The sequence below is a fragment of the Notamacropus eugenii genome, chromosome 6, assembly GCF_028372415.1.
Source record: "Notamacropus eugenii isolate mMacEug1 chromosome 6, mMacEug1.pri_v2, whole genome shotgun sequence".
NCBI classification, from domain to species: domain Eukaryota; kingdom Metazoa; phylum Chordata; class Mammalia; order Diprotodontia; family Macropodidae; genus Notamacropus; species Notamacropus eugenii.
The window spans coordinates 371,087,293-371,114,447 of record NC_092877.1 but is presented as its reverse complement, the minus strand read 5'-3'; the positions used below and the strand labels follow the sequence as shown (position 1 = coordinate 371,114,447).

General features: G+C 42.0%; 1 protein-coding gene across 2 annotated transcripts in view; it reads left to right on the top strand.

Moving 5' to 3' along the window:
* The first annotated feature begins 1,554 nt into the window (after window positions 1-1,554).
* ARHGEF26 (Rho guanine nucleotide exchange factor 26) overlaps window positions 1,555-27,155 on the top strand; it is a 131,639-nt gene continuing 106,038 nt past the window's right edge. The window contains exons 1-5 of one of the 2 annotated variants that reach the window (XM_072618679.1): window positions 1,555-1,670; window positions 2,070-3,258; window positions 6,246-6,285; window positions 11,521-11,666; window positions 26,124-26,180. In XM_072618679.1, the coding sequence (XP_072474780.1) occupies window positions 2,158-3,258; window positions 6,246-6,285; window positions 11,521-11,666; window positions 26,124-26,180 (1,344 nt within the window). In that variant the 5' untranslated portion in view covers window positions 1,555-1,670; window positions 2,070-2,157. The remainder of the gene's footprint in view (window positions 1,671-2,069; window positions 3,259-6,245; window positions 6,286-11,520; window positions 11,667-26,123; window positions 26,181-27,155) is intronic. The other variant, XM_072618680.1, reaches the window with a different exon arrangement.

Here is a 27,155-nt window from a genome sequence, read left to right as displayed (position 1 = left end):
AGGTGAAAGTTGTGAACGTTAAACTGGAATTTTTGTGCCTTCACTAGAGAGAAAATCTGGAAATCCTCTTCTCTCGTCCGAGCCTTTTCCCCACCCCCACCCCACCCCAGCCCCCTTCTCCTTAGATCAGCTTTCCTTGATGTGTGTGTGTGTGTGTGTGTGTGTGTGTGTGTGTGTGTGTGTGTGTGTGTGTACTGGACACCTTTAGCAAGCTGGGGAAGCCAATGGGTCTCTCCTCAGAATGTTTTAAAATGCATATAATTCATACGATTATAATGATATGGACTATAATGAAATAGTTATGAAACCATAAAGAAACAAAAACATGTAGATTAAGAGAAGTGGTCTTAAAATCTGAAAACCCAAGTTCAAGATTCGTATCTCATACTGGGCGACGCACATTTTATGGGGAGTTGGAGAGGGTGGATTACGAAAGCCCCTTTCAATTCCGAAGCTATATAAATGTTTCGATTAGTCCTGGCACTACAACTCTGGGCAAAGAGCAGGCATTTAAAAATGGCAGGTAAAAAGCTTTCTTACGAACTCTAGTAAAAGCCCACCACCATCTTTGTCACACACACACACACACACACACACACACACACTTCTTGGTCAGTAAAGCCGCCAGTCTCGTTCTGGAAGTAAGCCTTTTCTCTTCCCCGAGGTCTTCTAAGTCAGGATTCCGATGGTCCCAACCCGTTCACTTCCCCTAACTGGGCCTCAGTTTCCACATCTATAAGACCAGGGGGCTGGACTAGCGGTCCACCTGTGATTGGAATGGAAGATCCAGGAAGCCATCAGCTCTGAGGCCCGGGAGGGATGGCTACCCATCCCTGGTCGACTTCGCCTGCCTCGGTTTCCCCAGGCCGCCCACCCGGGAGCTGAGGTTTCAGAAATCTTGCTCTTTTCTGGCAGCCAAACAATCTCTGGTGAAACCAAGCTGCTCCCGTGCAGAATCCGCGAAGGCTCCTTTCTGTTTCTCCATCTCCGTCGCTATCTCTCGGAGTTCCTATGTCTCTCTGTCTCCTAAGTCAGTCCCGGTTTCTCGCTGTCTCTGAGTCGGTCTCTCCGTCTCTATCTGCCTAGGTCTCTTTCTGTCGAGTCTCTCTGGGTGTCTCCGTCTTTCCTTCCGCCTCTCCCGGCCTCCTCCCACCCCCACCCCCGTACCCTCAGGCCAGCTCTGCCCAGGACCCCTTTCAGGGGATCTCGGGGACCCCAAGCGGGCACAGCTTAAACCCCTTTCCCTCTCTGGGCGCCACACCCACGCCTCCTCTGGACTGTCCGCGGGTCTCCGCCCGACTTCTCTCTCCCTAAAGGCGGTCGCAGATTTTGTTCCCCCGCGTCCTTGCCTTCGGCAGGGCCGGGCCCCAGGCACACCCTCCCTTTCCCGATCCTAGCTGCTCACTTGTTCCCGGGTTGGAATGGAAGCCCCTTCCTCCGGGCAGGGTCCGGGACAGGCGGGGCAGGGGTAGGGGCGGGTTTGGGGCGGGGTCCTGCTCTCAGGGGCGGGTCGAGGGCGGGCCCGCTGCACTGGGGCCGGGCCAGGGTTCTGGGGCGGCTCTTTGCTCCCGCCGTCGTCTCAGCCTACGCCTGGGCTGCAGTCCGGGACCCGGGCCACCCACCCGGCAGACGGGTTCGTCGGGGCTCTAGGCTCTGAAGTCTCTTGGAGGGTAGGTGCGATCGCTCCTGCGAAGGGTTTCTGAAGGAGAAGGGGCGGAGGGATGGTCGCCCCTTTAGTGAGTAAGGGGGCTCCTCCACGGGAGAGTTTCCCCGGGAAATGAGAAATCCTCTCCTGGGGTGGGTCTCTGGAGCCTCGGCGCCCCCTCCCCCTCCCCAGGCTCAAGGATGGGGGAGAGGCTGGGAGGAGGGAAAGGGGAGCCTGTGGAACAGCTTCCCCACTCGCCCCCCACCCCGCCCCCAGCCCCTGTGCGGTCGCCCGGGGATGGCGGTAAAGTGAAGCAGTCCGCCCTCCCCTTGCCCTCCCCCACGGATGAAGGGGTGGGGGCAGGGGGCGCTGGTCGACTGCCCTCGTGTGATGGCTACCTCTCTGACTTCTGCCTTCTCTTTAGGAGACGAAAGCCCAGCCCGACCCGGCTGCGGTGTCTCCCTCCTGGGCCCTGTCTCCCCGCTCCTTCGGGGCTCCCACTAGGGTCCGCGATGGACCGTGGCGGCGAGAGCGAAGTGGACTTTTCGAGTCCCAACAACATTACCCCTTTATGGAGGAGGCGATCCACCCCGCAGCCCCAGCGGCTGGTCCGGAGCAAGCCCAGACCCCAGTCCTACCAGAGCCCCACAGGGTTGCTGATCACGGATTTCCCTGTGGAGGACAGAGGGATGTTCACTGGGAAGGAACCTTCCCACAGCGGGAGCATTTCTTCGGCTTCACCTTCTCCATCTCCGTCTCCAGACCGTAGGATGCTTCAAAGGAGCCCCGTGCTGTGGTGCCCTACTAGAGGGTCTGTGCCCAATGGGAAGGCTCTCTCTTTGGATTTCAGAGCTGTCTCCCAGAGGGTGCCGGCCGAAAAGTCACCCGGGGGCCATAGGATGGTGGCCAACCCTTCTGTGAGCTACCCAGGTACAGTCGCATCCCCAGAGACTCAAGCAGGGCACCCCCTGAGGATTCCCAGTGCTTCTGTCCCAAGGAACTCGGACGAGGAACTAATGGGACCGAATGTCAGAACAGGGTCTTCTCTCAGCGCATCTGTGCCTTCTCTTAACAATTCTCCTGCTCTCCCACTATCACCACCCAGCCATACTGCCAAGGACCCAGAGAGGGCGCCTTTGAAACTCTCGCCCTGCCCACAGAGGGCTCCCCCTGAACAAAAACTGTCTCCCCAGCGTCTGCCTTCCAACCCAGAAAAGCCTGTGGTCATTTTGAGTACCAACAGCCCAGCTGCCCTCAAAGTAGGGAAACAACAAATTATCCCCAAGGGCTTGGCCTCTGAGATTAAAATCAGCAAATCCAGCAGTCAAAACTCGGAGCCCCATAAGAGAGTCTTTAAGGTCCGAAGCATGGTGGACCCCATTAGTGCCCCACTGGTTCCTGCAAGTGATGGAGAAGGAGAAGCAGAAAGCGACTTAGACAGTCCTGGGTCCTTGCGGAGAGGCTTGAGGTCGACTTCCTACCGCAGGGCTGTTGTTAGCGGCTTTGATTTTGACAGTCCCACCAACTCCAAGAAGAAAAACAGAATGTCCCAGCCAAGTCTTAAAGTGGTCATAGAAGACAAGGAGAAGATCTCTAGCTTAGGGAGGATTAAGGTGAGTAAATTATTAGGAAGCAGGCACATACCCAAAGTGAGTTTGTGTGTGTGTGTGTGTGTGTGTGTGTGTGTGTGTGTGTGTGTGTGTGTTTGGAGGGGAGTGCAAAAGACTATTATCTTTTCTTGGTCAGTAGCTGATAGTCTCTTTGGGGCCTAATTCAGAGAGCTTGCTTCCATTATATACCACCCTGGGCCCTGCCACCTCTCCCCACAGCCAACCACACACCTTTATGACCATTTCAGTCCTGACTGGCATCACCAGAGGAGATCATACAATTTTCAATGAGTAACTTCAGGCAAAATATTTGCAATAGGAAATGAAAAAACTAATGTCTAATTCTGTTTGTTAGATCATCTGCAGAGCTCCGTTCTCCCAGCTGCCAGGGTGGGATTCCCACAGCAAAGGCTTGCCCATTTCACCCTTCCCCCAATCAATTCTAGTGGCCCCTCCTACCTTTAGGAGCAAATACAATCTCCTCTCTGGCATTTCAAACCCTTCTCAGGCTGGCTCTAGTCTTCCTCTGAACTGGCCTTCTGGAGGTTCTATGCATGTGGCATTCCTGTCTCTGTCTTTACCTGCCACAAGTCCTGGACTACACGTTGTCCTCCCCTCTGTCCTTAGAATTCCCGAGTTTCCTTCACAGCTCAGCTCTAGCACCACATGCTATCCAAGGCTTTTTCTAATTACCTCCCCCCAATTTCCTAGCATTTATTTTTACATATTTGTGTTTTCTTTTTCCTTCCTCTTCTCTATGTTGATGCCCCCAGGACAGTTAGTGGGACTTAGTTACTGCTTAATAAAAGCTTTTCAGACACTGTTAGGGATCTCCAGATGCACAGGAATGCAGAAACAGGACCTCCTCTCAAAGTGCTTCCATTCTAATAGGGAAACAGTTTTTGTGTGTACACACACACACACACACACACACACACACACGTGCCCATATACACATATATAATTATATATACAGTATACATAACATACATATATTATCTATATATATACTTATATTGTTTCATATATGTGTGTAAATATATATATATAGTTATATACATGATACCTTTTAGAGGGGAAGATACTCACCACCGGAGGGACCAGGAAAGACTTCCACTAAAAAAGGACTAATTCAGAGTAGAGGTTTGTTGAGGGGTGAATGGCAATCAGCCAAGGAGAAGCAGTATCTTGGGGGGAGGGGATAAGAACTATATCTGCCAGAAGAAGGAAGGAATATGAAAGAATGAAGTCTAAAATGCAAGAACATTTCTTAATTAGAGAGCAGGAATTTCAGAGGATACACTGCCTTAAATACATTGTCCTCACCTCTGTCTTTTAGAATACCTAGTTTCCTTCCAAGCTCAGTTCACTTCACGTAGCATTTCCTACAAAAAGTATTTCCTGATCCCTCCTCCCTGCTGCCTCCACTCCCCATCCTACAAAGTTAACGTCTGTTTCTTTTCTATATATCTACTTACATATAAGCTGTCTCTTCCTATAGAATATAAGTTCTGCAGGCACTATTTGACTTTTCATTTTGTAGGCTCAGTGCCTGGTCCTTAGTAACAGCTTAAAACACCCCTGCGTTTTATTGATCAGAACCACTCAGCCCTTGCCATTGGAAAGTTGGGGGACTGTGTGCCCATGTGCAAAGCAGCAAAGTTTTCCTGACGTGGTACCAGTGCCAAGTAGTATTCACAGTCCCACCCCTAGTGAAATGCAAATTCAAGTGTGTAGTGACTTCCTTCTGCCTGCTTTTCAGTGGCTTTCAGTGTCAGTAATTATCATTCAGAAATTATTCACTTCTTTCCCCCCAAATAAAATGTAATGACAAGTTATAGTCTCTCCTGGATCCTAAATCCTCTGACTGTAACCACTGTCACATTTGTTGTGTTTTCTTCGACTTTTCCTTGTATTTCATCTCATCTCTGACACTTATATATGTGACGATAGGAAGGCATTTAACTCAGATGCTCAGTTTTCCACATCTATAAAATAAGAATAATAAAACCTGTAATGCCTTCCCAGGGTTGTTATGAGATAATGGAGGTAAAATGTTCCACAAGACTTAAAAGTCCATGTAAATGTCAGCCATTTCTTTAAATGTCAGTAAATGTAGCCATGACTGCTATCTTGGTGGAAGGAAGGAAGGAAGGAAGGAAGGAAGGAAGGAAGGAAGGAAGGAAGGAAGGAAGGAAGGAAGGAAGAAAGGAAGGATGGAGGGAAGGAAGAGGAGGGAAGGAATGGAGGGAAGGAGCAAGGAAGGGAAGGAAGGAAGGGAAGAAGGGAGAGAAGGAGGAGAGGAAGGAAGGGAGGGAAGAGAATGAGGGAAGGAAGGAGGAAAGGGAAGAAGAGAAGAAAAGAAAGGAAGGGAAGGGAGGAAAGGAAAGAAGGGAGATAGGGAGAGAAGTAGGGAGGGAGGAGAGAAAGAAGGAGAGGAAGGAAAGAAAAGGGAAAGAAAGGAGAGAGGGAAATTAGATGTGTTCATGCATCCACTTTCTCAAGAAATGAGAAAAATCTCTCCAGTAGGTCAGAAACTTATTTTAGCTTGTATCCAGCTAACATTTTTGGCTGCCACATCTTTTCTTGATTAATCAGTGAACTGTAACTTGTCTATATAAATGTCATGTATTTAGTGCACATGAGAGTCTGTTTTATTTTAGAGGGTTATGGTCTTGTAGAAAGGAGCTTATATAATATTTTGTGTTTTATTTATTTTTTAATCTGATAGGAGAAGAAAGTTTAGTTCCAATGTCATGTTGTGAGATTGCTAGATCAGAGGTGCCCTTAGGTGGAAGTCATTGCTGCTTTGTAGGGCAGGCCTTTGTTTGTTAGGGCATCATCCCATTTACCTGCATGGCCTACATTTAGTAGAGATAATACATTCAGAATTTTTTAAAGACATAAGACAGTCTGCTGGCTTTGAAGAATTGTGCTCAGTCACACTGGCTCACATGTTTTGCTCTCTTTTTACTTTTCATATTTTGTAGAAGAAAATGCTGAAAGGTCAAGGAACGTTTGATGGGGAAGGTAAGCATTCAGTTTTCCACATAGATGAATTATTTTCTGTTTCAATCTGAAAACAAAATTACAATAATGTAAGAAAAATGACAGAATCTAAGCACCTTGAGGGCAAGGATTCCAATCAAAGGAACAAAAGAGCAAAATTGATTTAAAAATGCCCAAAGTATTTCCCCTCTTTCTGTATTATGTATTTCAAAGTTCTGAGTTGAAATATTGTCTAATAATACAAGCCACAAGTAAAGTTTATGAGGAAACAGTATGATACCACGGGATAGAACACTGAATGAGATCTAGAGGATCCAGGTTCCACAATCTAGCTCTGACACTTATTTTTTGTGTGACCTTGGACAAGTCACCATTTCCTCATTTGAAAAAATGCAATTACCTCTAAGGGTTCTTCAGCTCAGTCTCAATGACTATAAGATTTTGTTTCTGTTCATAGTTGAATATTTAATCTACCAAAAATGAATACATTTTCCTATTACATCTATCTTTTCAAAACGTGTAGGAAAAAATGTTCTTTAAGATTGTTTTCACAGATTTTCATTGGCTTTTCCACAAGCATTATTTTTTCCTATTTCATCTCACCTCAGACACTTGACACTCACTAGCTGTGTGACCTTGGGCAAGTCACATAACCCCAGTTGCTTCATCCTGAGTCATCTGCAGTCATCCTGATGAATATCTGGTCACTGGATTCAGATGGCTCTGGAGTAGAAGTGAGGCTGGTGACCTGCACAGCCCTCCCTCACTCAAAACAAAGTCAAGTGCAAGTCATGTCATTATTTCTCTGATGGCATGGTCTTCAGCAACAAAGGACGAACACAACACACATGCAATCATCTCTCACTTTAGACTCTGTGACTTGGGGAATGAGATCCTGTATGAGGTAATGAATCCTTTTTCCTCAGTTTGGGGATCTGACACATATTCTATGACCTTCACCTACTGCACTAAGGGCAGCCTCGCCAGGTGCTCAACAACCTAATGAAATTAGTGAACTTTGTCTTTAAAAATCTGACCAAGAATCTGGTGCCTCAAAAAAAAAATTACTGGAGTAACAGTAGCTGCTGCTACAGAGGAGAAGTCAGTGTCAGTCCGGAGAATGTGTACCTGATATTCATTTTGTTTTTTAATTCAAGTTTGTGATTTCAAGGGCTGATCAGTGAGGAAACTATTCATGCAGATTGGCATGTGCTCTGGGAATTCGACGCTTAGAAGTCTTTGTGCAGCACTGAGTGGTTAAGGGATTTTCTAATTTTAAAAATATTCTAAGAAAGTGAGAAAATATCTCAGACACTCTCTAGTCCTATCCCCTCATTTTCACAGATGGGGAAACTGAGGCCCAGAGAGCTTCCATAACTGACTCAGTCAAAGATGGAGAGGAATTCAGAGACCACCTAATCCCACTCCATCATTTTATAAATAAAGAAAATGGTACCCAGGGATGTCAAGTGATTTACCCAAGGCTACACAGGGCATCAGTAATAGGTTTGAGCTTTCACTCTTCCCACTGCTGTTCTTTCCGTTGAACACAGAGATATCCTCATCTAAACATAGCCGGCATATGAAATCCAAATTGGTAAGACAGATGTGAAAGGGAAAATGATTTATTTTATCAAAAGTTTCTGTCTGAAGTTACTCTAAGTGACAAATTTTGGTGTTACGTTTAGTCCGTGTTTTAGTTTTTGGAAATGGAATTTTTGTGTTCTTAAGAACGCATGTGCTGAGGGTAGTACCCTGTGTCATGGAATCATATGTGTGACCTGCCTTTCCATCCTCCTCTGCCACCTCTGACCTTAACTCAGGGTTCTGAGAGACTCTGCTAGCAACTCTCATGTTCACACGGATATTACTGAGCTGGAAGGACAGGGTGACAGATTTGTCCATCCCAGGAACTCTTGCAGACCATCAGCTAAGTACACAGTTGGTGGTGCAGTGGATAGAGTGTTGAACCTGGAGTCAAGGAAGGTCTGAACTCAAATCAGGTCTCAGGTACTTACTAGCTGTATAACTCTGTGCCTGGTCCCTTGACCTCTTGCTACCTCAGTTTCCTCAACTGTAAAGAAGGGATAATTAATACTAGAGCCAACCTCCTGGGGTTGCTATGAGGATAAAATGAGGTCATATTTGTAAAGCACTTTGCAAACCTTAAAACCCTATAGAAATGCAAATTGTTATTGTTGGTGTTGTTAATTATTATCTAAGTCAAAGAAGAGTTATGATCTGTGCTAGGAGAATGAGCGGTTATGGAATTAATGACTCCTTGAAGTATTGATGTATTTAACGTAGCTCATGTTCAGGAGACATTTTGAAGTTTACCAAGTTTATTTGTCACTGGCAGGTAGTTTTAAAAATCTCATTTGTCAGATAAAGAAACTGAGGCCCAGAGGTTGGTCTCAGTGCCTTTGCACTAAAATATGTAGTCTTGGAGGACTGGAACCTAGATTCCAAGCCTGCTTTTCTCACTCTCAGGCTAGGGTTCTTTCCATTGCCTCATGGGGCTTTTATGAAGGTAATTTGTGTCTTCAATGGATTTTACAGAACCTTAGCCCTGGAAGAAAGCTCGGAAGTCAACTCATCCAGTCCTCCCATTTTCTGGGTGAGGGGAGAGATCCCATGAGCCTCAGCTACGTGGCTGAGATCTGCTTGTGTTAGTGGCAGAGTCAGGAGGAGAGTTTAACCTCCTGATTTCTAAGATACTTCCCACTACCCTTCAGTTCTAGCACTCAGCAAACCTCCTAGAAACTCTTCCTTAAAAGTTGAAAAGCCTTCAGTTTTTTTAAAGGAATGGAATCCTGACTTTTGGCACAATGTGTACTCTAGCTTGCTTTCAAAGAGCTGCTTCTGGGTGTCCGTCCATTCCCATCTCCTGTCATCCCTGATAATCCTTTGACTTCTGTTTCATTCCCATCCTTCCAGGACAACCTGAAGGTTTTATGTGGGAGGGTCAAGAGAAAAATGGGGATAAGAATTCTCCTCTAAAACCTCACAAGGTTTTTGGGGAAACCCCATTGTGAACTTAAGGGAATATATGAGTTATTACTCTGGTATGGAGTCTTGGCCTTGACCCAAACCTGGTCAATGGAAACAGAAGGATTTCTCTTTTATATGAAGCAGAAAGGGGGATATTTTTAATGCTCAAACTTCCCCAGTTTCTGAGTATTTTAAAAACCTTGAGTAATATATTCATCATCTACTCTGTGCCCAGTACTGTGCTAGACATAAATCCCTGCTGTCTGCTTAGAAGGAGATAACACCTGGATATGAATTTCATTAATGTTCTACACCCAATGTGAGCAACCTCCCTCCACTCCTTAAATTGCCACCTGAGATCCACTGAGGTTTACTTGGGGTTAAGTGACCTGCCCAAGGTCATAAAGACAGCAGCTTTCTGAGCTGGGACATAAACCTCCACCCCCTGGCTCTGAGGCTAGATTTCTATCTAGTTGATGTGCCTCAAACATCAACTGACTGTGCCATCTGCTCATTCATTCCCCAACCCCTTCCCCACCTCACTCAAAAATTTTCAGTGGCTAAAATTCAATGCAAAGTTCTTGGCTTGACACTTGTTTCTCTTCCCACCTGCCCCCATTTGACGTATCAGTCTCATTTCTTTGGATTTTCCATCTTGTGCCCTCTCTTCCAGTTGATCTTTCTCACCCATGTGGTTTAGCCAGGTGGTGCAATGCATACCCTCCTCACCTCTGCCTCATGGAATCAAAGTATAGCTCAGGGACCACCTCCTGTGGGAAGCCCTCCCTGATTTTCTTTCCTTATTCCACTATTATTAATGCCTTATCCTCTTGAAGTAACTGTATGTAGTTTTGACTTATTGAGCTGCATGCATGAATTCTTCACTGACTATTTGCTTCTATCATCTTTGTATGTCTAGTTGTACACTACCCACACAGAACAGGTGCTTAATAAATGTCAAATGGAACCAAGTTGGGCTCTAAAGATGTAAAATATCATGGAATAAAGAGCCAGGTAGTGTGACATAAAACATTAGGCACTTAGAAGAATTCTACACAGGAAAAATCAATGTGTAATCATAGTAGAGAAAGAGTGTAAAGGATATGAAATCAATTCACATAGAAACAGATGTTAATACAACTGATTCTCCCTCATGGGTACAGAAAAGGAAATTAAACAATTTGTTTAGCAAGGCTAAATGTGCTTAATCAATGAAATCCAGTGCTGCATTGGGTTAAAAACAGTCTCTTTTTTTTCTTCTAGCTAATATAGGAAAACACCCATTCAGATAAAAAAGGAGATTTTACATACCACTGGAATCCCATGTCAATGTCCATTTGTCTCTTATTTATAAAGGATATGCATTCTTTTGAGACTTGGCATTGCTTAAAAGAATGAATCAAAAGAAAGTTAATGTGACCTTATGCTTCAGTAAGAAAGATGTAGCTGCATCCAGCAATCAGAAGATGATGGTCTCCCAGCCCTCTCGCCTGGCTAGACCACTTCCAAAGGATCATGTCCAGTTCTGCTGTCACATTTTTGGAAGGATTTTGATGAATTGGAGAGTGTAATCAGAGCTGCAAGGATTCAGTTCATGACATGTGAAGAACAGTTCAGGAATTGGCAATAGTTAGTAGGAAGAAGAGTAGACATGATAAATGCCTTTAGGTCTTTGAAAGGCTGTTGCCTGGAAGGACACTTGCACCTAGCCTGCTTATACCGAGAAGCTAAAACTCGGAGTGAGAGGTGAAAGGTTTTGAACTTATTGTAAGGAGAAAGTGAAATGGACTGCCTTGCAAGAAAGTGGGGTCACCCTTCTTGGGGGTGTCATGTGAAAAGTGGATGAGTATCTGTTGGGTAGGTCAACCATTCTTGGTCAAAGATGAGTTGGACCAGATGACCTCTGAGACCTTTCCAGCTTTCAATACTGCAGTTCTGTGAACCAGGAAAATGTGTCTAGAGTTCCTTTGGAAACAAATAGGGAAGGGAACTCACCCAGCCATTTCAATGATATGAGGAAACTCCCTCCCCCAGTGCAGATTGACAACATCCCTTGCAATTTACAGTCTTAGTGTCTAGAGCATTGAGAGGGTAAACAACGTGCCCAGAGTCCCCCTCCAATATGTTTCAGAGGGAAAATGACCCCAGGTCCTCCTGGCTTCTGCTGCATCATGCTGCTTCTACTATGTCATACTGCTTCTACTTATAAAGATCATACAGTTTGGGAGCAATTAATTACAAGTGCATGGCTTGTTCTTATTGTAGAAAATGCTGTGTTGTATCAGAACTACAAAGAAAAAGCTCTAGATATTGACTCTGATGAAGATTCAGAGCCTAAAGGACAAAAACCAGATGAAAAAATCGTAATTCACTACAAGCCGCTGAGGTCCACATGGAGCCAGCTCTCTGCGGTGAGTTTCAATCTGTTTTGTCTTTCTTCAAGGAAGAAAAGTAGAATGTAGGACTTGTGTGTATGCGTGTGTGTGTGTGCATGCGTGTGTGTGTGTGTTAGATTTGTCAAGAAGCCAGTAACCTTAGGGATACATAACCTGCTTCTCACAAGAGGAAATATTTCTGAAGTGTCTGTGGGCGGTGAGCTGAACTGTCATTATGGGACTTTGTAACTTTATGATGAGAGAACTTAAGATCTGGTAGAATAAGTGCCTTAAGACAGATGGATCCATAGTACTTCTCATATGGTGAATCCATAGTGTGTGTGTCTAGCTGTATTTAGGATATAAATGTATACATATCCTAAATACAGCTGTTCTGTTTAGGATTATTGTTTAGTATCTAAAATGTTCTCAATTGAAAAAATATCCCCACATAGTCAGATGTACTCGGTAATGGGTGAGCACTTTTGAGAAAAGAACAGTGTTATGAACATCTGCAAAGTGAAGATGGGACTGAGGGACTTTCCTGCTGCATAAGAAGACCTGATGTTCCTTAACCAGGAAGAGGAGGGAATCCCAAATACTCAAGGAACTCATTAGGATGCTGAGGAATGATAGTAATAATATGAGGAGGATAATGATGATGATGGTGTCATTGATGATGATGATGCCTACTATGTGCCAGGGGCTGTGCCAAGCATTTTCCAAATCTTATTTGATCCTCACAAATCATGGATTTCTCAGCCACACAGACATAATCTTAGGACTGTGTGTATATTTGTGGGGGTGAGGGGCAATTAAAAAAATAAATCCCTACCATTTGGTTACTATCTCCCCATTTTCATGATGAGTAGAGATGCTGAGATCTGTTGAGTATGGGGCCAGATTGCCAGGAAGGGGAAGGGTCCAGTCCCCCAGTAGTTAACTGAGGCTGATGTTCAGGGTGATGGTTTATGTAGACATAAACTTTGAAGGCAGAGGTGCTGAGACTGTGACTTTTATGCAAAGCAGCAGAATATTAGATTTTTGAAAAAAGAGACCACGTTGATGTCCTATATAAATAACTTCTCCAATAGCTACTAGAAGTTCTGGAGAGAGAGAGAGAGAGAGAGAGAGAGAGAGAGAGAGAGAGAGAGAGAGAGAGAGAGAGAATGTAGATATATTCAGATATGTGTGTGTGTTTATGTGTATGTATTAGAGTGTGTGTGTGTGTGTGTCTATGAAGTATTGGAGCAAGGCATATACAGTATACTCATGCATATATACATATCCATGCACATATGCATATATACACATGTGTTTATACTTATATACAAGCACATGTACATATATCTCCTGTTCTAATACTTCATTATTGAATTGGTTGAGTGCAGGTGATCCTGGGCTCCTGGTCCTGCTGGTCTGAAAGGGCCTTGAGAGTGGGTCCAATTATAGGCTATATATTTCCCCTCTCAGAAGGGGAAGTCCTGAGAGGCATCTTACCAGTGTGGCACAAAACCCAACACCTTTTTTAGGAGTTTAGGGAAGCAAAGTCTAATAATTTTAATTTCAATTCAATGTAGAAACCAAAGGTAGGCAGGAGCACTGTTGTGAATTGTTAACAAAACAAACAAATCCTCTGCCTTAGTTTGTGCCTTGGTGCCTCTTCTCCCAAAAGATTAGAATCCTATTTGTGAGCAGACTCGCAAGGAAAGCTTTGGGATTTGGGGCATCCTTCAACCCAGTCCTATCATGTTGGGTTTTTGATATCTGGCTACATTAGGAGTCAAAGTGATCTGCGTGGTTCATCATCTGAGATAGTGTGTGAGCATGGTTTGGGAGAGCCTATTGCTGGAGAGAAGGAGGAATAAGGAGTTTCCTACCTAAGAGGCAGTCATAAATTGGCTTTCTGAGTCTCCTACTAAAAGACTCTGTGTGTGTGTAAGTGTCTGTATTCATGAGTGTGTGTGAGAGAAGATATAACTGTGTGTAGTAAATGTATATGAGTATGTGCGTGAATGTGTATACATATGTGAGTGTTTGTGTATGTGTGTGTGATGTGTGTGAGTATGAGTGGTTTTGTGTGTAAGAGGTGTATGTGAGTGTATAAAGGTGTGTATGGGTGTGTGTGAGTGTATGATTGTGTTATGTTTGTGAGTGTATGTGTGTATAGGTGTATGTGTATGTGTATGTGTGTACCATATGCTTGATTTTCCTATTTCCCAAGGACACCTTATCATCACATTGCTAATACCTGCCATCTCTTAGGTTGATGGGACTTGTTCTATCAGTAGATGACAAGAAACTGAAGGATCTTTTGAAGAGGAGTAATTTGAAGTAATTTATAGTTATTATACAATATAACATGCTTAAATTGTTCTGCACAGTCTCCTTTGTCCAAGCTTGTATCCTCATTACCTGCCCTATCTAGTTTCCTTGGGCCATGGAAGCTGACTGTGGACTTTGGTGGAGAGGGGGAGGGGCTGGGGTAATCTTCTGGCATTTGGTTGTGTTCAGGTTTGCTTTTCACCAAAAAGATTTTTGTTCCTTACTCAGGGACCATTATTTAAAACTGTTTAACCCTCTTCCACCTGTTCTCAGATCTGGATTAGAACTCTAGGTTTACCCATAACTACTTGTATAACATTGGGAAAGTCATTTAATCTCCCTGTGTCTCAGTTTACTCATCTGTGACATGATAAATTGGGTTAAATGACTGAACTCTTTCCCACTCAAAATCAATGATCCTAAGACCAGTTATCAGTTAGGAGACCAAATCTTTGAGCTTCTAATCTCATCTATAAAGTTTTGTAGCCCACCCTGGTATAGCTTCAGGGAACTCTAGAAATGGGAAAGAAGGATCTGAGAAAGGGGAAATCTGTTGCATGCTTACCATTTTTATTAAAAATATTTATATTGATATTAAAAAACAAATTTCAGTTATGTAGTAACAAGTCTTAATTGAATTTAATGACTAAAACTTATTATTAATATCTTTTGAAAAATATTGCCTGTATATTCCAATGTATCCCTCCATGTTCTCCCTCCCAGAAAATCATCCCTTGTGTGAAAGAATAGAAAAGGTTGGGGAGAACTGGTACATCAAAATTGTTCGACATGATTTGCAGTGTCCCCCGCCTCTGTAAAGAAGTGGGGCCCGGTGCTTTTCTATATCTCGTCTTTGGTGCTAAGCTTGCCTATCAGAATCTCATAGTATTTCTTTTCATTTGTTTTGTTGTCCTCTTTCTATTTACCTTGGTGTAGTCATTGTCTATGTCGCTTTCCTGGTTCTTTTTGCTTCACTTTGAATCAGTTCCTCTAAGTCTTCCAGTACTTCTTAGTTTTCATGATATTCATCATTTCTTACCACACAGTGATATTACATTAGAATCATGCGGTATATTTTATTTGGTTATCCAATCAGTCAATCAACTAGCATTTATCAAGAGACACCCCTAAAAAGGCTGATTTCTATATTAAACTTTGCCGAACTGAAACGAGTAAAAAACGGTACTTATTATCATAAGGTAAGGACTCAGTAAAAATGTTTAAATGAATGATTGCATCCCTTTATCCCCAGCACACGTGCAGGCCTGACTGTGTGTGAGTTGTATTGCAGAAGATACTGTAAGTCAGGGGAGTTACTCTGGAGAAGGGAAAGGGAAGTTCTGTGAGCAAGGTCCCACCAGGATCTATGGATAACGGCAGCAAAAAGCTGCCCAGTGATTTCAAAATGAAACACAACAAGGAGTTTTCTGTCTGGAGACTGAGTGAGGCTTGCATTTTTGGCATAGCTATTTACCTAGATAAGACCTCAAGATGTGTTCCTTCTCTCTTGAAAGATTTCTTGAAAGTCCTCTGTTCTCAGGGAGGGTTTAATAAGGCCACTGAGTGACAAGCCAGAGAGCTTAGTCATTGCAGCCATATCACCAAGTGATTTCATGCCCAACTGGAATGCTTTGTGCCAGGTTGGGGGGAAGAATTGGTAAGAAGAAAGTAATAATGCTGTACCCCAGAGCCACAAGAGACTGTGGGAATTGATCGGAAGATAGTCATATTTTGAAAGCCCTGATGGATTTGGTTTTGAGTTATGGAAGAGTCATTTCTGAGAGGAGAGGCCCTCTGCACAGCTGGCCTCTAATTGGGAGGATTTCTGTGACTTGGGACATGGACACATGATGGCTGTCTTTAAGTTTGTGAAGGACTGTCATGAAAGAGGAATTAATTTATTCTTTTTGGCCCCAAAGGGCAAAACTAGAGGCAAGGGGTAGAAGTAACAAAAAGGGGCATAATTAGACATTTTATGTAAGTAAAAATTTCCCAGCAACTATAACAACAAAAAGCCATCCAAAAGTGGGAGCGTGGAGGCCTTTGAGACAAAGAAAAAGCCTACATGACCATTTGTTGGTTTTGTTGTTGAAGGGATTCTCCCACTGGTAGAAGTTAAGACTAAATGGACTCTGAGGATCCTTCTAGTACAGACATTCTGGGATTAGAAAAAGCACTGGGGAGTTAGGTAGGCTCTCCATATGGTGAGTGGAAATGGATTGCCCAGTAGAATTTTCTCTATAGAGATTCATGAGGATTCTTGCAGTTCTCCATTTTGGCTTCAGGGCGTGGCTTAGCATTATACTCTCCTATTCTTAGACTGAGGAGCTTTTTAGTTATCTCCCTCCCTCTCCTTCTAGCTCCTGGGTGCTGAGAAGCCCGGGTCAGATACATAAAGATTTGTCAGGACTGAAAGACCTCCACAGAAATCAACATAATATACTTTCTATTCTTGACCTTGGGATTTAGGAGAATACTACTTGCCCCTAGAATGTTATGTACCTCTGTAATTCTGAGCTTTGGGGGACTGAATTCAAATTAGTTATGTCTGTCAGTTGGCTGGCCATGACCCAAAGGGGTTGGATTAGAATCCAACCTGGTTAGAGCTGTCAGAATGTTGTTGCCAGTGTCCCTGTTGCATTTCATCTGTGTTAAGATCTCCAGTTGTTGGAATTCCTCCACTAATGCAAATTGTCAATTGATTCCTACAGCTAAGATGCATTGGAGATATCAACTCAGATCTTTTAAATTTTGAGCCTAGTATTTTTTCTACTCTACCATGTTATCATCCTTTAGATAGAAAGCTATTATATTTCTGTTCTTAATTCCATTCACTTTTATAGGAAAATCATATCAATTCTTTAGAGCCTAGAGTGAAGGAGGAGAGAATGAGAGATGATATGGAGGAGATCGGAGAGAAAGAGAATGTTTACGGTGGATGACCTAGTGTGCTGACACCAAGGATGCTGAGGTCCTTTGGCTCTAGGTTTCTGGAAAAACAACACATGAAAATATTGTTTTATTCTTTGTATTTGTATTCCCACTGAGCCCAGTGCTGCCCCGCATGTGCTTGATGCGTAGTAGGTATTTACTGGATGATTTCAAATGGAAAGGATGGGGAATACACTGATGAGTGGATCTCTTGGTAAATGATAAATGGTAAAAATGGTCAATGGAATGATGAGCAGCAATGACCTCCCAGCTGATATCAGATGGCATACATTTGTGGTGGACCCAATCAGGACAGTGATAGCTTTCCTTCAGTACTGTTCAGAGGCATACAAAAAGGAACAGAGCAGGTGAATGGGGAGGCAACCCAGGATGGGGGTTTGAAAAGGAATAAGCAATAAGATAGGCTGAGGGGTCAAGGAATCTGAGAGTGGACGACAGCATAAAATTGAACTGGTTAGCTACAGCAACGGGACTGCAAAGGGAGGAGGATTAGTCCAGAACAAGGGAAAGGGACTATGTCTTAGGCCAGTGGTGACCAGGTCAGTCTCCGGGTAGATCAGGTTTGAGATTGGAATGATATGAGACACATGGTCTGTCTCATGGTTAACACAAGATTTCCTAAGTCATTGCAGGGAAGGTTATTCACAAGGAATTGTGTCAATTCAGGAGAACCAAGCAACCCTGCCTTGAACTTGCTTGTGGTGGTCTGCTGGTCAGGCATCAGGAAGGAACTGGAGGTCTTCATGGCTTTTTATAATCAGGCGACCAGAAATCAAGGCCAATAACCTGAGCCTTTAGTCATCTGAGGCGGTTAAATTTTGAATTTGTTTTCAATATCTTTTAAGGAAATGAACTATCCTTGTCTTCATGGAGAGGGACTTGGGTAGATAGTCCTTTTAACTGAAACTGGGAAAATAGAGAAGATAAGAATGACTGAAGTCACAGTGAGGTGAAAAAAAATTGGTTAAAATATTAATTAAAAGAGGTTTTGTTTGTATGTCCTGGTTAATGGGACACGACAGTGGAAGCAGAAAGACCTGGATTCTAATCCTGGCATCCCCACTTAAGAGTAATGTAACTGATCAAGCCATGTCCCTTCTAGTCAGGAGTTTCTTCTATAAAATGGGGTTAATATTTACATAACTTACATGATGGTGGCATGAGGGAATCACTTTTTCAACTTTGGAACCCTACACAAAAATGTGAGCTGCTCTTATTGCCCGAGTTGGGTCTTGGAGGAAGTGCAGACAGGACTGGGCAGGGGAGAAATAGGGGCAGGGAGAGAGCAGAGGCAGAGGCATGGATGGATGGAAAGAGGGTCAGGAATTGACTAGATTCATAATTATTCATATATTTGAATGAAATGTCATCATCCATAACTGGAATTTAAACCCAGGTCCTATAACTGCACATTGATCAGGGAAGTCTGCATATACCCCCACTGTCACTTTGTGCTGCATGGCTATCCTTCACCAGGGAACATTTAGACACCAGATTTCCCCATCTCCCCCGGGCTGTAAGTGCTGGAGGATAAAAACAGCTCCATCCGAATGCTGAGCAACATGGGAGTTTGACCTGCTCCATTTCTGACCATGGCTGGTTCACCCACTGTTAGGGATCTTGGTGGCCCCAGCTCTCAGGGCTCACCTTATTGGTACTGAACTTCCTGAAGACAGACAGTTAACCCTAGTCCACTGCAGCTCGGAATACCTGACTGAGTCCAAGGGATTCACAGGCCTCCACCTCCACAGGAGCAGGGATTACCAGCATGTCCCACCACACCTGGTACAAGGTGCTTAATGTCTATAATTTTGTTTGATCTTTTAATACCAACATGCTTATCCACTTAGGCTTTGTAGAAAAAAACAAAAACAACCTGTAACATTGTTGTCAGTGTTATTAACAGGTGCATTTCTTTTGGGTAACAAGAGTACCTTAAACCTGTTGTATTTTCTGATCCTGTTCTTGACTCATGCATTTGGTTTCTGTAAATGATGTCACCATGACCCTGATTTTCTTCTTCTCTTTCCTTACCTCTCATAAATACATACCTTCCTGTCATCGCCTCCTACTTGGCAGTACCTAAGGAAACCTTTGCCTCCACTAAGCCTTGGTTGAAATTATCATTGCCTTCGACTCCAGTCCTTAATACAGTGCTTGGCACATAGTAGGAACTTTAAAAATGCTTCATGCCTTGACTTTGACCTTAACTTCTATGTCTATTCTCAACTGCCACCAAATTTGCACTCTTAAATGTGCTTTCTTGTAGTATACCTATCAACCCTGTATTTGAGTCATCCTAATGACCCATTTTAAAATAATGCACGTTATCTTATCAAATAATTTCATATCATTGTTCTAGACTTTTTCATTCATTTAAATTTTCTCCCCATTCTCTCAACTTTTGCATCATGATTTTGAAAATTCTAATAGAATTGCATACTTTCTTTTAAATCCAAAAGGATAAATTAAAGATATTACTGGAATGGTTTGCCATTTCCTTCTCCAGTGGATTAAGGCAAACAGAGGCTAAGTGACTTGTCCAGTGTCTGAAGCTACACTGAAGTCTTCCTGACTCCAGGCACAATGTTCTGTACATTGAGCCACCTAGCTGCCTGCAACAGATACATACATACAGACATACATACAGACATATATCCATGCATCCATCCATATGTATATGTATATGTATATACATGCACATATATTTTCCTATAAGTATAGGTGAGATAAAGAGAGATAATTTTTTAATTTAATTAAATTTAATTAATTTAGTTAATAAATTAATTTAGTAATAATTCTCTCTGAAAAAAACTTATTGCCTCTCCCTCAAGAGGTGGGAGGTTAAGTTTTATTATCAGGATCATAATTTTAGAGAACTCTAAAGTTTTTAAAACTTCTTTCTTCTCACATTGATATAGTAGTCATCATATCAGCTCTTCTCCTCACTTGGTTCATTTGCCTTTGCATCTCTCCATATGACATGCCCTGTTTATAATTTCCTATGACTCAAACTATGGCTGAGTATCCAGAAACACTGGCACTGGTCACATCAAGCTCTCGACAAGCAGGTCATTCTGCTGATGAAATCAGTTATCATATCATAATGTAAGCATGCACGGAGCAAGGAAGTGTCTGTGTGAGTTCAGGGCACAGAGTTACATGGGTATAGCAAGGTTCACTTTGCTAGTGTCTGCACACTACCCAAGTTCCCAGTGCTCAATATGCTAGCCATGTTGCTATCAAAAGAAAGGAGTGGTCCCGGTTGAATTTCCTTTATTTCTAGAGAGAAAAGCAGCAAACTTAGAAGTTTGTGAAGTTCCATTCATTCAGAGGGAAAGGTTAAGAGTACCTCTTGTAACTGATCTGCTGCATTTCCCATCCCAGGAAAGATGTACTCAACAAAAATGCCATCCTTCCCTCCGGTTTAATGATGAGCATGGGAACATGTTTGAGGGCTGATTACTTGTTAACCAAGGGCTTTGGAACACCTTGGCCAACCTGTTTTGTTTAGATTTATTGATCACTTGACTAATTTTAACTGGGAAAATTGGAAAGGCTTTCAGTTCATGGGCACCATTCAAAGTTGGCACACACTCTTGCCTATTCCTTTCTCTTCTCCTTGGGTGCTTCAGTTTTGTTCTCCTTTTTGGGTGCTTTTCATTTTATTTCTGTCTCTTATTCTGCACATGAGGAAACTAAGGCAATCTCCTATACCCCACTCTAATTTTGCTCATAGAACTTAAATGTGACTTTGAGAGAGCTAGACTTTGACAGTTGTTTTCCCACCCTTCATCTGGACTAACCCTTATGAACTGAGCAGGAATCCTTGCTACAGGAGCTCCAAGACATGGTCCTCCACTCTCTGCTTGAAGACTCCTAGGGAAGGTCAATCTGCCCCCAACCAAGCCCTCCCACTTTGGCATTGCTCAAGTGTTACCAGGGAATTCTATCTTCACTTAAATTTGCCCCTGCCTCTGTAACATTCATTCATACCTCTTAGCTCTGTTCTCTGGAGTCAAGCAGAATAAATGGAATCCCTCTTACACTTGACCGTTCCATAAATAAGTAAAGACAGCTCTTATCTTCTCCTCCCATTCCGCCCCCTCCCACGTCTCCTCTGCCCTGGTGCATCTCATTGAACCAAAAAGCACTTGCTGATTCCGTCATTCCTTGGCCAGGAGTGAAGTCTTGAGAGTGAATTTTTCTCACTCACTTGGGGTGTGGCAGAGCTGAGGTCTGAGGTATGCCATGAAGAAGGAGAACAGCCAGTGGGAGGATGGGACTGTTGGAAGGCCTGGCCTTGGCAGCCAGTCAGCCACACTGAACTTGTTTGACTTAATTCTTAAGTCTGAGCCTTTCAGATCCCCCATGTCCTATATTTTTGTGTTTTTACACTAATTATCCATGTGTGCTTCCTGGAATTATGTGAAGACCAGGAAAGCCTTGTGAGAGGGGTAGGGGAGGGGGTAGGGGGCTACTTCACATGACCTTATTTCTTGGTGATAAGATTATTTTTTACATTTTTAAATGTATTGCTATTTCTTTTTTTAAATGTCATTTTAATTTCTCATTACTTTCTCTTCCCTTAGCTATAAGATCATTCCTAACAAGAATGAATAAAAATTAAAAAGGGTAAAAATGCAATTCAGCAAAACTACTCAGTGCATCAATTTTTAGACAGAATTTTCTGTGTTCCACATCCATAACCCCCTACCTCCAAAAAAAGAAAAAGAGAGGGAAATGCATTCTCATATCTTTGAGATCAAGTTTGAGGTAACAGCGTTTTAAGCATTCATAATCTGCCCCCCTCCTACCTTTCCACATTTTCTTATACCATATTCCCCTCCCTATTCTCTTCGATCCAGTAACACTGGCCTCTTGGTTACTCCATGAACAATATGCTCCATCTCTTGGCCCCAGGCATTTTCCTTAGCTGTCCACCATGCCTGGAAGGTTCTCCTTCCTGTGTTCACCTACTGACGTCCTCAGCTTCTAATTCCCCATTCAAATCTTCTCTTTTACTGGAAGCCTTCCTCATCTACTTTCATTGTAGTGCCTTCCCTCTACTCATTATTTCTTACTTATCCTGTGAATGGCTTACTTTGCATATGTCTGTTTGCATGTTATTCCTCCACTAGAGTGTAAGTTCATTGGGGGCAGGAATGATTTTGCCTCTTTCTGTATTCTTTGTACTTAGCACAGTGTCTGGCACATATGGAGTATTTAATAAATATTTCTAGTTTAATTGATTTGAAACTTGAATTTGAACACTAGCTCTACCACTGGCTGTGTGACCCTAAGCAAATCTCACCTCTGAATCTGTTCCCACATCTGAAACATGGAAATAATAATATTTTCACTATCTCCCTCATAGGATTTCTGTAAGGGAGCCCATTTTACCTTTCTTAAAGAATGATATAAATAGCGCTGATTCCCTAGTATATTAAATAAGTTTCATTTTTTACTTCCAAGAAAGACTTGTGGAGTTGAATTCACCAAGTGTTTTAGACTTAGGTACCTAGGAAGTGTGAAGCTCAATGAATTCCAGACATAACTCTGATCAGTGGGATGGTACTCACCATCACGGAGGGGCAGTGGACCCAAAGTGTAGAATGAGATATGCATTTTTGTACATGGCCGGTGTGTGCATTTGCTTTACTTGACTGTGTATTTTCTACAAGGACTATGTTTTTCTTTCTTTGAGAATGAGGAGAGGAAAAGGAGGAGTTTATGACAACTTTTCCCAGAAAAAAAGGAGAAAACAAAGGAAAGAGGGTCATCGAAGGACTTCTTTTAAGGCATAGAAGAGAACTCAAGGAAACACAGATAAGCAGGGCAGGTGTGAAAGTCACGTGTTGGACTTGGGAGTTTCACAAAGAATCCCCTTTTTTCTTCTCTGCTTTACATGTGGAAAAGTTCTTTTTTTGTGTGTACATGTTTCTTAAATGTATTTGTTAAACTTAGAATGAAGAAAAAAGGCACTGCTTTTAGCTGTACCTAAACCTCTTCCTGATTCTTTGAGCCATGGGTCTCTGGTATTTCTTGGGCAAAGAAGCTTTCTTCTCAATCAAAATATCCGGTGGAATTCTACCCTTGAGAGAAGTAGTTCTCGAAAAATCTCTTCTTATTCCCTCAGCTTTTACAACCCATGACTCCTTGCTGAAGAGAAAAGTGCCCTGAACTTGGAGTCAGGATCCCACTTCCCTCACTTCATAGCTATATAACCCTAGGCAAGTCATTTCACTGCTCAAAGCCTCAGTTTCTCACCTGCAAAATGGAGGTCATATCACCTATAATACCTGTATCTTAGAGTTTTTAAGAGATAACACAGGTTTACCTCTTGATAAAATTTAGAGTGCTCTGTAAGTCAGCTGTTCTTATAATTATTCAAAATCATTGCCAGTGACTCCAGGGAAGAGTAAGAAAATTTTCTAGGAACAGGGAGGAAGAGAGGTGAGATTTGAGAGTCAGATTATACCAATCTTTCAATTACCGTATTGTGCCCAGTGTCTTATTGGAGAAAGGAAGCTAGACCTTGGGAAGAATCTGACAAAGGAATGATTACTGACCATCATGGTATCTATTAATCCTCAATTACATGCTAAAGGACAACTGGGCCCTTTTGTTTGTCATTCATCCCACCTAATTATTATTCTTGGTCTTTTCCTCCTATTTTCCTTCTATTATTGACCCCCTCCCCCTAACAAAAAAGAGCAAAGTCTTCTAGAGGGTAAGAGGAGACACATGATAATTTGAGGAGGAAAAGTTTTTCTTTTGTCTTCATGTTCCCTCTGTTTAACACAATTCCTCACACAAAGTAACAACTTAAGAAATCTTGGATTGAGTGGAATTGATTGATGATGGAAAAGGTCTCAGCTGATTCTCAGTTAAGAAAGGTCTCATACCCTTAAGAAGAGGACTTTGAAACATGTTCAAGTTGTTTGTCTTAGAATCTGACTTTCTAGTATTTTGAATTTATGCTAGCAACTTTTAAAAAACTAAGGCTGGTTACAGTAATGTAGGGTCGTAGATGTAGAGCACAGAGGGATCCTTGAGGTCATGTAGTAAATGTTCTCGTTTTATAGAGGAGGACCAAGGCCAGTGAAGTGACTTTCCAAAGATGGCAGAAATGGCACCAAATGGATGAACTGGGATGATACCTGAAGCAACTTTCCCCTCTCCAGTTTAGGTCACATACCACAGCATGACCTTATGGTTTCTCCTAAAACTGATGGGTATCACATTTACAGAAATGGAATGGAAAAACATTGATTAAGCAATTACTACAGGCTAAGAACTGGAGATCTAAATAAAAAAGGAAAACAACATTCACTCAATTCATTCTATTGCGTGTGTGGAGCGGGGTGTGTCACACAATGCAAATAGTGAGGATTCTTAACCTCAGGCTTTTGGATAAAGTTAAGGAGGAGGAGTCTATGAACTTGGATGGGAAAAGTATAATTTCTCTATTTCAATCTAGTTGGTTACATGTCTTATTTTAAGCATTTAAAAGCATTTGTCTGAGTAAGGGTCCACTGTTCTCTTCAACAGATTGCTAAAGAGCTCTTTGAGCCAAAGAATGATTAAGAACTCCAGACACATAGGAAGCTGCAGCTGCTGAGTGGGTAGCAAGGCCCAGCGATCCTTAGGGTACAATGCCAGGATAGCTGAAGTTGTTGCTGTTGTCTGGCTTTGTTCTGCTTGTAAATCGGTGTGTTTCTGCATTTTTTTTCCGCCTGCCTCTCTTTTCTGGTCCTAAAACCACAGCAATCTTGTAACAAGAAAGAAACTGTAATAAAATTGCTTGTAGCATTTGTGATCTTTGGGTAAAAATGATGCCTTGGACATAGCATGTTTGTTGTTTATCCTTTGTAAAGTAATTCACCAGAAATTTCATCTTTGTAGTAGAAAAGTTGTAAATCCTCAGTCTCCAAGACATATTCAGGGTGCTCTTTTGTCACTTACACCATCAGTCTGGCCAGATTGATTCCTGTGGTTCTTACCATTCTCCACATTGCAAGGCTTTTCTTGAGTGTCCTCCTACCCTGCTTTTCACTAGTGTATTTCCTGACTAAAAGGATTGTACTATATAGCCATGAGTGTACTCTATCACAAATTAATTACAATGTATGAATAGCTCCAGCCAGGCACAACAATGTCTGTGTTTGTTTAAAGCAAAAACAGTATTATAATGGTCCTTATTGAAGACAGATTTATATTGTCTGTTCTCCGTGTTAATAGTGGATTGTGTTGCGTTCTGTCTCTTCCATCTCAGGCTTTCCTTTAGAAGTCTACAATGACCAATTTCCTTGTCCATTTACTAGCTATGGCCTTATTACCCAAGCTAAGAGTAAATATGGTCTGATAGGAATGGTTTTAAAAGGTCTCCACCCTTGGTTCAGAAATCTAATGAAGTGTAATGTGAACTGAGCTAATAGATAAAAATATATTGTAAATGGATTGAAATTACAATAATATGAATGAAAATGTAAGACCAGCTCAAAGAAAAATGTTCCACTTATTTTTTTCTGATTTAATGGCTTCCCAAGGGAATTGCTGGGCACCATGTCCACATATCAATTTCTTGTCTACAGAAAAGGATTCTATTTGGGTTTGTTTTGGGGAATCATTTTGGTCTTTATGACATTTGAAAGAAATTTCTAAGGTTTTTATTGGGTATTTCTTACAGAATCCACATTTAATGTTCTTTTTTACAGCTTTGGGATAACGTGAACCTGAAAAAGAAACTTAACAAAGTTAGAGCCATTGTTACTTTGTTTTCTTTTTAGTCTTGTAGATGCATGCTATTTATTGTCAATGTTTTTTGGATCTCCAACGAGAAATTAAGTTAATGTATGAATAATGATTTAAACCTAGAATGGAACGGGATATCAGTCTTCCTGCCATTTGAAATCAAGTCAACAGGAATGTATTAAGTGCTTACTATGGACATTTTTGCAACAGCTCTCCATAGAGTTGGTTTCTTTTTTTTTTTTTTTTATCAGATTTGCTGTTGGGCCCATTTTCTAGTGGGATCATATCTCCTCTCAGGCCTCTGTTAAATAGGAGGTACATGGAGGTCAGTGTTTTTCATGATTTCCTTTCATTCATCACTTGCTGGAAAGGCTTGCAGGCATCCATCTCCATGAATAAAGACATTGTTGCCCAAAGAATAGATGCACTGAATTTCATTTTTTTAAATTTTCCATTTAGGTGAAAAGAAATGGATTATCCCAAACTATTAGCCAAGAGGAAAGAAAAAGGCAAGAGGTATGCTTTTGACAAAGGGAATGCTGTTTTATGACAATAAATTACGTATGTATTGCATATTTCTTATTTTTAGTTTTGCCCCAGTTAAGTGATATTCAGGCATCTCCAGCCATCTATCAGGTCGCCATCACATCTGGAGATTTCCAAAACAAAATTAATGTGAATCAGTTAAATAACGATAGGATGTTGTAACTCATAAAGGTCAACAATGTCTTTCTTTGCAAACTTTGAAGCTCTATGTAGACATTAACTATTGATATTTGTTTAATAAAACCTCTTGAAGATATCAGGCCAATTACTTATTGGCAATTTCATTCAATTACCACAAGAAATTTTCAGAATTGCTGATATCCCAGCAAAGGTTTTCAAACAAGGTAATTCCTAATGCCTAACAACTGGAGCGTCACTTAGGCATATATAGCATCTCATGTAGATATCTGTTTTTCTCTTAATAGATTTGAATTCAAACAGATGACATTTCATTTGTTTCTACTGAATCGCAATTTTTGGAATATGAATATATAATTCTAAAAAATAGGCCTGGATCTTCTTAAATTCCGCTGTGCCCTATTTTTCTTCCTTTTGAAGGCAACAGCTTTTTCCTTTAGCTCCTTACACATTTAACCTTCTTAGTAAGTTTTCAAGTCCTTTATCTTGCTTTTGACAGTTGGGAATGATTCCATGGTATATGAACTTTTAATTGATCATCCATCACTTCATATGGTGTTTATACTGTACCATCATTTACGTGGCCTAGTGGGGGGATAGGTACAAGGAATGCTGCAGTCAGAGTCAGAAGAAGGGTGGTTTCCAAGCTTGTCTCTGAAGCGTCCTGGCTCTCTGATCTTAAATGCTCCCTCTTGGAATTTCATTTTTTTTCTCTGTAAAATAAAGGGGCAGGATATACTGTTTCTAAGGTCCTTTCTTGCTCTAAAGCTACAATCCTGCACAATATTCATTTTGGGAATTTTGGTT